General features: G+C 39.0%; 1 protein-coding gene across 9 annotated transcripts in view; it reads left to right on the top strand.

Annotated features, from left to right (window-relative positions):
* The window catches only part of TTC3 (tetratricopeptide repeat domain 3), a 127,943-nt gene that overhangs the window by 24,664 nt on the left and 89,742 nt on the right, over positions 1-13,537 (top strand). For 8 of the 9 annotated variants that reach the window (XM_040483937.1, XM_040483935.1, XM_040483939.1 and 5 more), the window contains one exon: positions 10,346-10,400. In XM_040483937.1, the coding sequence (XP_040339871.1) occupies positions 10,346-10,400 (55 nt within the window). Of the gene's footprint in view, positions 1-2,796; positions 2,869-10,345; positions 10,401-13,537 lie in introns of those variants that run through there. The other variant, XM_040483941.1, reaches the window with a different exon arrangement.

Below are 13,537 nucleotides of genomic sequence, written 5' to 3'. Positions count from 1 at the left end.
AGCTATTATGCGAAACTACCCATTTTTGAGAAATATTTCTGTTTTGCAGGTAGACAAGAAAATCCTTCAGTAGTTCTGGCAGAAATAGTGAAATGGTTAAAGGGGCTCTATAGGCTTTATTATAGAAAAATGACAGCAGCAGCTGTTGATTGAATGGATAACATGTATGCTTTTTTCAGTACTTGTACATGCGTTTCTTAATTCTCATAACACACTTAATAGGTAATGTTATTCTCCACATTGAAATTTGGGGGGGCTCATACTATTAGTAAGTAGTGATGTCAGGATTTGAACACAGATCTTATCTGATGGTATCAAAGTTTGTGTTTATAATATCTATGTTACTCCCCCTTTTTTTTAAAGTTTATTTATTTTGAGAGAGAAAGGACGAGTGGGAGAGGGGCAGAGAGAGAGAGAGAGAGAATCCCAGGTGTTCCTGTGTTACCTCCTTTTGCTCCTTTAATTGATCTTTCTAATTCTGGAAGAATTTTTGCTGTTTCTTTCCTATATCTTGATATAAAAAATTAAGTAAATCTCACTTATAAGTGAAAGAAAGAAAAGATATTTAATGGTTTAGCTGTGAGACTCGAATTATGATTTATGTAATTCAGTCTTAGTTTCTTATGTTGCATTGAGATTTTATGTATTAGTTGAGAAAGATTGTTGACACTGTGCCATGATTTTGTTGTTCCTCAATTAAAAATTTTTAGGATAACATCACAAGCATTAGTAGTGAACAGTATATGCTATTACGTTTAGTTATATCCTGCCATACTGTAAGATGGGCTTAGAGTGGCTGCAGGAATATATGCACTCAGTAGAAGAATATTACAAGCACAGCAAGACAAACTAAAAAGCCAGTTTAGAGCTGGGGATCCTCAGAGTAAAGCTGCATAGGCATAAAGTCCTGTAAAGTTATTAGTTATAATTCATATTTGTGTTTGACCTTTCTATTGCCAAAATAAAAGGAGAAAACCTGACAAGTTACATGAGATTTTTCACTGTCCATGAAGAAGGAGGACAGAAGTTGTTCGGGTGAAACAGTTTTCCTGATGTTTAGTTCTGGAAGAAATTTCTTAGATGGCTTACAAGTAACTTGAATTGAGTGATGGACAAGAAAGAACCTCCACAACTTTTCTGTGAAAGCAGAAAACTCTCTGAAAGTGCAGTTTTGGGTTTCACAATTTTTTTTGTGGCGTTTTCTGATGAAAGCAGAGAGTTTGATACCAGTGATTTTTTAAAGTGCTTACATTGGGATGCGGGAGGGTGGGAGTGGGGAAGAGAGTATGTTCCAAGTATGTAGCTTTTAAAAATAACATGTGTTTTTCTTTTATTATAAACAGAACACATTCTCATGGTAGAAAATTTGGAAAATACGAGAGTTTAAAAAGAAGAAAATAAAAATCACCAGTAATCCAACCACCTCGGAGAATACCGCTGTATTAACGTTATGCAGCTTTTAGATGGCTTAAGCCGTGGATAAACCGAGGCTATCTAGACTAGAGGAATGGATGGGCTTGACACAGTCTTCCATCAATACCACTGTCCTCAACTGGTTCTGACAAGAAATGAGCTGCAAATGTCCTTAGGTTATTGCTTCTGGCTAGGTCCAGAATTGCAGATATCCTATGCTGTTTGATGGTGAATCTGTGTGCTTTCAAGATGAATAGGTTGGCAACTTGGCTAGCCTCTTGTGAAAATCGAAATGTTGATTGGGCAAAAGGTCATCCGCTCTGCATAGGGGAGCTCCGAGAGCTGAGAGGCCAGCCAGGGGGTTTCTGCCCTCTTTCACGAGTGTTGAATGCTAGACATTCAAGGAGGATCCTCTTAAAACTGTGCTGCAAACGAGGTGCATCAAAGTAGAAGTACAGAAGCCAGGTAGCCTGGTGAGGTAAAGGTTAAAAGCAGGGTTGTGTGTCCATCCTTGTACTGACTTCCTGATGGTCTAGCTTGTGGTTCGACACCATCGAAGTTTTCACTAGAGGCAGGTCAGCAGCATTTCCTTCTTAGGTGATCACCAATATGTATTGGATGCCAATGTAATGTCAGAAATATTGTGCCACACGGGTTTGTTGGTGTTTCCCACCTTCTCACACATTGTTTACATGACTTGCTCAGTAACCTAGGGATGTTTTCTGAGTCCACAGTACGTTTCATTCCTGATTAAGTGAATAGATAGTGTAGATAGTGTGACTTCAGGAAGGAACACGTTGCCAGTGATTCACTCGTGTCATTGACAGCAGAAGGACCCATGCCCTTTAGCTGAGTTACCGTGGTTGAGATGTTTTGAAGGTCTCACATCTGAGGTTTGGTAGATCTGTCATGGGAATCTGGCTGAGCAGCTGTGGGACACCTGAGGGTAAAGCCTCCAACCACCACCACCCACCCCTCCCCGCCCCTGGCACTGTTCTGAGCACTTTACACACACAAGCTCAACAACCCTCCACGACCCCGTGAGGTGGTTGCTCCTGACTCTTTTTAGATGAGGAAACAGGAATGGGGAGGTCAAGTAAAGTGTTCTCATATACTAGGTGGGTGTGATGGAGCCAGAATTTAAACCCAGACAGCCTGGATGCAGGGTCTCTACTACTAATCCCCACGGACGGGTGATGGTAGAATCAAAGGGTAATGTGAAAGCTGAAAAGAAAATTAAAAATAAATGCTTCAAATAGTCTATAAACATTAATATCCTTATAGGACATGCTGATTACAAACCGTGAGTCTTTTTTTCATGTCCATCAGATTGGCAAAAATTTTTAAAGCTTCATAATACCAAGTGTTTGAGAGGATGTGGAACAAAGGAAACTTGCGTACTCCGCCGGAGAAAATATAAATTGGTGCAATCACTTTGGACAGCAATTTGGCAAGGTGAAGATGTGCATACTCTGCAGCCCACTTCTAGGCTCATATCCTCCAAACTCAGATGTGTCCCCAAGAAGATACGTGCAAGCCTTCACGATAGCATTGTTTGTAAGAGTAAAGGAATGGAAACAACTCAAATGTCCATCAGTGGGGGAATGGATAAACAAATGATGGTATATTCATACAATGGAATCTTATGTAGCAGTTAAAATGATGACAATGCTGAGTGAAAAAGCAAGTTGCAGAATGATTTGTATGGTATGATGCCATTTATATAATGTTCAAAATACGCAAAATGACTTACATATCCATAATTAATACATAGTGTGTATTAAAACTTTTTAAAATGCATGGGCATGTTAAACACTAGGGGAGTGGCTGTCTCCTGGGGAGGGAAGGAGGGAAAGGGATCGGAGATAAGAAAGATGATACACAGTGGATGTCAACTGTAACAAAGTTCTGCAAAAAGATCTGAAGTGAATGTGGCAAAATGTTAAGATCTTGCTAAGCTGGTACATGGGTGTTGACTATATTAATGTTATTCTTTGTACTTTTATGTATACTTGAAATATGTGATAAAAAGGGATACAGTGAAATTGAAAATGCATATGATAAGATGAAAAAAGAAAAAAGCAGCGTTCCCTAAACATCAAGGATAAAATAAGTGAAAAGTAATCTTGAAAGAAGAGAAATAATAAGTATTTTAAGACCAAAGGTGGGGAGCCGGATGTGAGGTGTATGGGGAAAATGCTTCATTCAGAAATGGTCAAAGTGGTGGTGGTGTGGTTTTAATGCCAGATAGTCACAGTTTGTAAATCAGGTCACCTTTGGGTGAGTGTAGGTGAGGCCAAGAGCCCACCTAAACTCTTCCCATTCATCAGACACGTGCACCTCCAGGTCTGCAGATGTCGCACTTGGGGAATCCTTGGAACGGGATTGGGGTGAGGGGGGTAGTGTGTGTGGAAATGCTCTATCTCCTGCTACAGCATCTGCTGAATACTTCAGGCTCAGGACTGTGCAGTGTACTCCAAAATGCCTGGTGTGACTGAGATGTCCTTTTATTCATGTCTTCCAGAAGTTTACTTTTCAAATACGATTTGGCAGTTACAGAGCATTATAGAGTGATAGTTTTTTTTTTAATGTTTTTGTTTATTTTTGAGAGCGAGAGAGCATGAGCAGGGGAGGGGCAGGGAGAGAGGGAGACACAATCTGAAGCAGGCTCTGGGCTCTGAGCTGTCAGCACAGAGCCCAACGCGGGGCTCGAACTCACAGACTGTGAGATCATGACCTGAGCTGAAGTCGGATGCTTAACCAACTGAGCCACCCAGGTGCCCCTAGGGTGGTAGTTTTAATTGAAGTAATCAGCTGTTTTTAGTTTAAAGGAGAATCTAGAAAAAGCAATTAGACATATCTATGGCTTCTGTAGTTATGGGTACTTAAGCGAGGTATGTGATTAGGCTGTGCCTCCTTACTGTTTCATTCCTTCTGGTACTCACATGTGGAAATCTGCATTCTTTGATGGGATGTGATAAACTGTGTAAGGGGAAATGTAATTGGAGAAAGGGAAAGTTTAGCCTTGGATGTTTTTTTTTTTAATTTACTTTGGAAAATTATCGAGCTTTAAACTTGGTATTTACTTTGACCTTCACTATTTAATTACCCATCATAATACGTTCTCTTCTTTTAGATCCAACTTGTGATTAATAGCAGGAAGATAGACTTTAAAATGACTTCTGTTTTTTTGTTTTTGTTTCTTTGGTGTCTTTCTGAATTTCTCTGAGGCCAGAGGCATAAATCAAGTCAATTGTATGTTCCTGCGAGAACCTAAAAAAATTCTAGTGTGTGGTGCTTGACTGGCTCAGTCAGTAGAGCATGTGTGACTCTTGAACTCTTGATCTTGGGGTCATGAGTTTGAGCCTCACATTGGGCCTAGAGCCTATTTAAAAAAATCCTAGTGTGTGTGAGGAATGTCACTGTGAGTGTTTTGGTTTGGTGAATTTTTGCTCATGCTGCTCTCTTTCTTTTGCGGACTCTATTTTTACAAGCTGCTGAATTTGCTTTTGAAGCTTTTGAATTTATTTTTTCAGTCTTCTTTGTGCTTTTAAAAAGCAGTAATGCACATCATAAGAAGTTAAGAGTACAAAAGAATGAACTGAAAACACTTGCCAAGCTCAGACCCCTGCCCTAATTCATCTTTTCAGATCCTTATGTGTTTCCATAACGTCTTATGCCTATATAAGCACTTATTATGTTGAATCAAATGCAGTTGCCATTTTTATAAGTCAGAATATAGGCTTATTATGTTGAATCAAATGCAGTTGCCATTTTTATAAGTCAGAATATAGGCAGTTTCGTTTGGTTCGATGTAATGTTCGTGTGTGTGTGTGTGTGTGTGTGTGTGTGTGTGTGTGTCTTAAAATATATTCCTTGTGTGTGTGTTAAAATATATATATTTTAACATAGGAGCATGCTCTACACACTGTTGCACTTTTTTCCACCTAATACTTAAATCTTGGAGCTTGTTGCATATCAGTGTATATAGAGATTATACCCTTGTATATGTTCATGGCTCCATAGCCTTTTACGAAATGGATTACTCATGCTTTGGTTAGTTTGTATTAGAATATAAATTATTTCTAGTTAAGAAAAATTACAGCTCTGTAATGATTATCCTTTTACTTATATTCTGCACTCAGGTACAAGTATATCTGTAGAGAAATTGCTGATTGCTTTTACTTGGATGAAAGAGTTTATATAATTTTAATTCCAGATAACAACTTTTGATATATAGTGTATGTGTTTATTCAGTTGATGGTTATCAGTCACTGCTTATTTGGCAGTGAATGACCATTACATCTGAATCCTGCTTTTGTCGCTTCATTGTAAGATCTGTGAACTTGAGGAGGGGTATTACTATTTCTTTGTTGGTCTGGTCAGTCCCTGATAGTGATGACTTATAATAGGGAATGAAAAAAGTGATAATCCTTTTATGTCTTGCAAAGTTCTTACATATATTGTGATTTGAGAGAGTCAATAAATAGCATCCCCTGTCCCTCCCAAGTCCAGAATCAGTTAAGAGATGGAAACAGAAGACAAGCAAATGATGATCCAGCCTTACCTCTAATGCTGATCCAGTTTTTAGAGAACAGAGCTTTATCAGGATAGTCTCATAGCTAAGTGACTTATTCATCCATGATCACAGACAGAACTGGCTACAGCGACTTTTATGAACTTTAAGCTTGGAGGAAAAGGGAATCTGGTGTTATGATGGTGTTCAGTAGAAGATTCCAAAGAGAAAAAGAAGAGGCTACGCCACTATGATTTGTGCCCCTCCCCCTCCACTAGGTAGTTATTATTCATCCTCCAGGGAAAAGTTAGGGGTGGGGAAGGAGATAGCTCAGAAATGGTTCATCTAGCAAAGCCACATGGAAGCTAGAGGAGGGGACAATACGTATTCATTCCTAACATTTTAAGGCAAAATGTAGCACGTCATATATGAAGAAATAGGTGAAGGGGCTGGAGAGAGAACACTTTGCCGTGTAACAGGTATTCAGTTGGATCATCTAGGCTAGAACTCTCTCTTACCTTCTGTTCAGTACTCTCACCATTATGTCACACAGTCTTTAAGAGTAAGTAGCCATTTGCATTTCTTGTTTCCTGTTTTCAGAGATGTATTGTTCAGGGTATTGCTGTTCCTAAAGGCATACCTGCTCTCCAGAGTGTTTAGGTTTTAGGCTGTACTAGGTTGGATGAGCAGTAACCCCATGTAATTTACTATGCCCAGTTGGTTTTAGTAGGAGGATGTGGTCATGTGCTAGTAAATGTGAAAATATGTTAGTGTTCTTATATATTTATATACACAGGCACTAATGAATATAGTATTTACAACGTGATTGTAATATAGTACTATAGTTGTAGTATTGTATATTATATTAATTATAATAACAATATTCAACATTGATTCAGCCAGTATGATGGGAGTTCTGCTTTTAGCTCTGTCAGAAATGGGCAAAAACGGACATAGTTCCCACTGTATTCTAGACGGTGGGCCAATGGTGGGAGGGAGGATGTTGTATTCATGGAATTAGTAGTGTGCTGGGTGGCCTGAATACAGAGGAGGAGGGGAGTGGTGGTCAGGGGCGAGACCAGGGAGGGTCTTGTAGGCTTCATTAAGACTGTTGGCCTTTAAGAACATCAAGAAGTGAGTAAAAGATTTTAAATTGAGGGGAGATGGCACGATTAATACCTTAAAAAGATCAGTCTAGTTGTAGTGAGGAGAATGGGTTTGGAGGGGATGCAGAAAGAATGTGGGTTAGGAGGCTATTGCAGTACTCTAGGCCAGAGATGATGGTAGCTTGGAGCAGGGTAATGGTAGTGGAAATGGAGAAGCGGAAGGATTTGACATACTTTGAAAGTAGAAGGGACAGAGGTTGCTTATGGTTTGGTGTTTGGAACTATTATGAAGTTTCTGCCTTCAGCCACTTCATAGATTATAGGCTTACTCTGTAATACTGAGCTCACTAGAAGGGATACATTTGTAGGAAATAGAACTTGACTTCACTCTTGGACATCCTGATTTAAAGTGTCCTTGAAGGATTCCAGTTGGAATGTCACATTGGCAATGAGTTAGGTAGGTCCGCCACTCCAGGGAGAGGTTTGGGCAGGAGACAAATGCTGGGATAGTTAACCTAGATGATTTGAAGTTGTAGATGTGGGTGAGGTTGCTTGGGGAGACGGTTCTCAACTTTTATTGCACTCTGGAATTGAGCTTGGAAGAAATACCCCAACCCAGAGATTTTTGATTAATTGGGCTTCTAGCAGCCCCCCAAATAGTACTCATGTGTAACCAAGGCTGAGACCCACTGGTCTAGAGTGAGGATGAGCTGAGAACTAGGACTGAGCCTTGAGGGGCACAAATAGTGGCCAGTTAAGGGAAGATGAACCTGCATCGAGACTGTTAAGAGGTAGCCAGAGAGGTAAGAGGAAAACTGGAAGCGTGATGTCATGAAAGCAAGAGGGAGAGAGTGGCCAGTAGTGCCTGTTGCTGAGAAGCCAAATGGAACTTAGATTGAGCAATATGAACATCTTCTAGTTCCCCTAGGGAGATCTGTCTGTGGGAAGCTTGGAATGGATGCTGGGTTGGAGTGGGTTGAGATAAGAGGAAATGTAACAGTATAGGCAGCTGTTAAAAGTATCTAGGGAGAGAAGTAATGAGACGAGATATGCCATTCTGTCATGATGTGTTTGGTTGCAAATAGTAGAAAACCCTGTTTACATGGTGAAGAAAACTTAACCTCGTTCAAAAAATCCAGAAGAACGTGGCTCTAGGGTTGTGTATTTAGTTGCTCAACAATGTCCTCAAAGACCTAGGATTTTTCTAGCCCCACTGTGTGACTTGGACCTCAGTCTGGCTACTGTATTTCAGATGTTAAACTGGACATTCTAGTCTCCAGCAAAAGAATGGCTCATGCAATCTTCAGAAAAAAGAAAAATACACATACTGCGAAGCATATGATTCATAAGTATATAGGCTGAATTTTCAGAAACCTTACATGTGTAAGGTCCCGGCACCTTACATGTGTAAGATCGGCACCCAGATCACAGCCCCAGAAGTCTGCTTTTTTCCTCTTCCCAGTCTGCCCACCTCCTCCCCCAGGATAACTACTATCCCAGCTTCCAGCGCTACGGGTTAGTTTTGCCTGTTTTTGTGCAATGTAAATAGTCATATGGTATGTGCTCTTTTATGTTTGGCATTCAGCATTGTTTTTGAGATCCATATTGTTGCATGTAGTTGTAAAGTGTTCATCTATTGCATGAATATACCACATTTTATCCATTCTAATGTTGATGGGCATTTGGGTAGTTTCTAGTATTTGGCTTTTACAGATAGTATCATTGTGAACATACGTATTCATTCCTGTTGAGAATATAATTAAGGAGTGGAGTTGCTGGGACGAAAGTATGCTTATATGCAGCTTTCCTACATAATTTCCTGTCTGGTTGTATCATTTTATACTCCTGCCAGCAGTATATGAGAGTTTCAGTTCCACGTCCTCACTGACACTTACTATTTTGTGTCATTTCATTTAGACATTCTGATGGGTATGTAATGACACATTGCTGTGATTTTAATTTGCATTTCCTTAAGTTGATCAAGGATATTTAAGTTGAGCATCTTTTCATACGCTTATCGACCATTTGGATATTCTCTTTTGTGAAGTGCCTGTTTGGATATTTTCTTTTCTTTTGAGTAGAATGTCTTATTCATTAGGTTTTAAAAAAATTTATTTTGGATATGAGTCATTGGTCAAATATATGTGTTACAAATAGCTTCTCACATTCCGTGGCTTGCCTTTTCACTTTTGATGTTTTGTTTTCACAAACAGATGACACTAACTTCAATATAGTGCCATGTATCAGTTTTTTCCTTTATGATAAGCACTTTTTGGGTTCTGTTTATAACCTTTGCTTTCTCTAACATCACCAGAATGTTCTGTTTCTTTCAAAAGCATTTGAAAGAAATGATTTTTTAACTTTGGCACTTGGACGTATAGTCTACCTGGAGTTGGTTTTTGTATTTAGTGTGAGGTAGGGTTCAGGATGGACATGGATGTCTAGTTGACTCATCACTGTTTCTTAAGAACGTATGTTTTCTCCATGCACAGCAGTGCTCATCTTTGTCAAGTAGATCAGGTGACTGTATGTCAGCATCTGTTTCTGATTTGTTTGTACTAATCTGTTGGTCTTTAGATAGACTTTTTTTTTTTTTTTAAACTGTATATAGTCTGGTAGAAGCTACTGCTATCTGGCAATGTAAGTTATCTAGCTTTATTCTTCCTTGTAATCTCTTTGAGTGATGAGCCCTCTGAGCTCTCATTGGCCAGCTCTGGGTTATAGGACTACCTCAAAACTAGTCAGTGCAAAGGAGAGTAAGATTGCTGTGATTGGCTTACAATAATTATAATTATCACCCTCGTTTTACATGTGAGAAAGCGGGCCAGAGAGGTTAAGAACTTCCTAAATAATCCCAAATTGAGTTAGCGATTGTACTGAATTTAACTTCCATCTGTGTTTCAGTTTTCAGGCTCTGTCCGCTGCAGCTTAGCTGATGTGTGAAAGATCTGGGAATTATATTTTTGGAGATCAGAAGTCTGGCTGACACGCAAAAATAGTGCAGAAAAACCATGCAAATAATAACAAGTTTGGCATAGATGTAGATAAGATACGTGCAGGAAATAACTCCAGAAATAAGAAAAGTAGTTATTCCTGGGTAGTTGTGATTGTGACTCTGGGTGACTTTTTCCTTTTGTTTTGCTTTTCTGTATTTTCCAAATTTCCTATAATGGACTTATATGGGTTTTTAAAAGTTAAAAAATTATTTTAAACTAGGTTATTTTTGGAAAAGTCAAGAAGTACAAATAGATACACAATATATAATGCCTTTATTAAATGCATAAAAATGAATATTTATTTTTCTTTTCAGAAATGCACTTGGTGATGGAAAGAGAGCCATTATTCTAAAGAGCAATTGGACAAAGGTAGATTTCTTTTATATTTACATTCAGCAAGTAATGCCATATAATTTTGTGAGAAATCTGTGTACAGGATGTGAATTTATATGTAAAAATGCTGGATAAAATTAATGCAGAGCTCAAGAATGTGAGAGGGAAATCTTCAGTTCCATGATCAGAAAGGATACTTCACACAGCAGTGAGGTCCTGCATGTCTGAGGAGGACAGGTAGCCCATAGGAGTGTTGAGGGTCTGGAGGGTACTTGAGTGATTGAGATGTCAGTATCTGCATTTTCTGGATTGGTGAAAGACCTTCCTATGAAAAATGAAACTTAAAACCTAGAATTAATTATAGGAGACTGTCTTTACAACCTTGAGGTGAGAAAGGATTTCTTAAATAATACACAATGCCAAATCTGGGGTGGGGGAAATCTAGTAAATTTGAATATATCAAACTTAAAAACTACCGTATGTCAAAAGACACCATGAATGAAATCACAGTCTGGGAGAAGATAATTTGTCATATAGATAACATATATAACTGATAGGATTTATGTCCAGAATATGCAAAGAACTACAATAAATAAGAAACCCAGTAGAAAATGGGCCAGCGAAATAGATAGGCACTTTGCACAAGAGAAATCCTGAATGGGCAATAGAAATAAGTTATGTTTTGTTTCCTAGAAATTAAAATTGTACAGTTAGAAAAATGAAACCAAGAGAGCAGAGTAGAGAGCTTCCAAACAGACCTTCATATACATGAGTAAGTAAAACAATGTGGTATTATTAGGTACTTTAGATTGGCAAATTAAAGAGACCCACAGTCCCAAGTGCTGGTGCATGTGTGTACTAACAGGAACCCTCCGTAAACTGGTGGGTGAGAATTGGTTGCAGCCAACTTGGAGAGCACGATCATATGCTTATGCTGTTGTAATTATTTGATTCTAAGTGTGTGTGCCCCACAAACATTCTTGCAATATGTGCGCATGGGGAGATATACAGAGTGGTCATTGTGGTGGTGTTTTTAATGGCACAGAACTGCAGATACCTACATATCCATTGATGAAGCAGTGATGGATGTGGTATTTTCACTTGATCAGAGTTGTAACTCTCATCTGATCTGGCCCTCTTCTTAAACACCCATTATGTCACTCCTACCCCTCTCTCCCTTGTTCACTGTGTTGACCTGTTGGTCTCCTCGCTGTTCCTTACATATGCCAGGCACTCCCAGTTTGTACTTGTTCTTCCCTCTGCCTAGAATTAGAATGCCTTTCCCCAGAGTTAGCTCTCTTATTTCCTTTCATTTTTTTACTGAAAATTGTCTTCTTAGTGAAAACTTCTGGCTGTACTACTAAAATGGCAAGCCTGCCCCTGCCTAGACATTTGCTGCCCTCTTTCCCTGCTTTACTTTTTCTCTTCTTGGCATTTATCATTATTGGACAACTCTGTGTGTTATTTCAACTGTGCTTACTGTGTGTCCTCCTATACAACGTGAGCTCAATGAGGACAGGTTTTTTTTGTTTGTTTGGTTCACTCTTGAATCTAGACTGCCTGACAAGCTGCCTGGCACATAGTAAGCACTTACTAGTAAATAGTAAATATTTGTTGACTTAGTGAATGAACGAACCAAATACTAGTTTGCAGTTGGAATAAGTTAACTGGCTTACCGACATTTATAGATTTAAAAAACAGTGTTGAGGGGTGCCTGTGTGACTCAGTGGGTTAAGCATCTGACGCTTGATTTTGGCTCAGGTCATGGTCTCATGGTTGTGAGATCGAGCCCCAGATTAGGCTTTGCGCTGGGCATGGAGCCTGCTTGAGATTCTCATTCTCTCTCTCTCTCTCTCTCTCTCTCTCTCTCTCTCTCCCCCCCTGCCCCAGTCCCCTCCCCCTCCCCCCTCTTGCCCTTGCTCTCTCTGTCTCAAAACATAAAAAATTAAAAAACAGTGTTGAATGAAAAAAAGCAGTAAAAGCATAATGTAGGCCAGAAAGATATCTATCAAACTCATGATAATGTTTGCTTCTGGGCAGTTAGAGAGGGAACAATGAGAGAGGGTCCAAAGAAGATTTCAGCCATATCTGTATGGTTTTATTTCTTTCATTAAAAAAAAAATGCAAAACAAATACAACAAAATCTTAGCATTTATTTCTGGGTGTTATATTGATCACTATATTTTCCTAAATCATAAAAATACCTGACTTTTAAAAAAAATTTTTTTGAATGTTTATTTTTGAGAGAGAGAGAGAGAGAGAGAGGGAGCATGAGCAGGGGAGGAGCAGAGAGCAAGGAGACACAGAGTCCAAAGCAGGCTCCAGGCTCCAGGCTCCGAGCTGTCAGCACAGAGCCCCATGTGGGGCTCGAACTCAAAAGCCGTGGGATGATGACCTAAGCCGAAGTCAGCCGCTCAACCAAATGAGCCACCCAGGCGCCCCCTGACTTTTTTTTTAAAGTGGAGCTTCAGATAAGACACAGAAAGACATGTGTTTCAGACTTCATTCTTGGCTTTTTGTTTTTAAACCAGAGTGAATATAATCATAGAATTTTAGAGGCCCCCAAGTTGTGATTCATGTGGCCAAGGAGTGTATCAGAGTCTGGGGACTGTGAAATTCCCCAGGTGGACTTCTGCATCCAAATTTTGGAGTCTGTTTTTAAATGCCTTATTTTACAGATGAAGATATTGAATTCCAGAAAGGTAAAGGGACTTTTGCACGTAAAAACAAAACTGGATTGAGAATCCAGCATTGGATTTGCTTCTGTTTTAGAGTGATCAGTTTGTTGCTATTTTTATTTCCAGTCATTGTTGTACTTGATACAGAAATTTGTTGATCACTGAACCTGCATTTGGCATGTGCTCTGTAAACACAGAATGTATGGATGATAGAATTCTTAACACTGAAACCCAGACCCTGAAGTTGGTTTTCTGGAGTTACCTTTTGCTATTTCAGTCTAGTATCGATTGAAAAAAGAGTACTACAACTTTCTGAATTACATTGAAGACTGTTACATTATAACAGTTACATTGTAGAGTGTTTATTTCTGGATTAATTTATTGAGCAGAAAATACTTTTTAAAAAAAGACTTTATTTTTAATTTTTTTTTCTATTTATTAAGACTATTTTTTTAGAGCAGATTTGGGTTCACAGCAAAATAAAGAGGAAGGTAG

The sequence above is a fragment of the Herpailurus yagouaroundi genome, unplaced genomic scaffold (genome assembly GCF_014898765.1).
Source record: "Herpailurus yagouaroundi ecotype Mexico unplaced genomic scaffold, PumYag 162, whole genome shotgun sequence".
Taxonomy (NCBI): Eukaryota; Metazoa; Chordata; class Mammalia; order Carnivora; family Felidae; genus Herpailurus; species Herpailurus yagouaroundi.
Note: the sequence above shows the minus strand (reverse complement) of the source record. Positions and strands in the feature narration are given on the sequence as shown.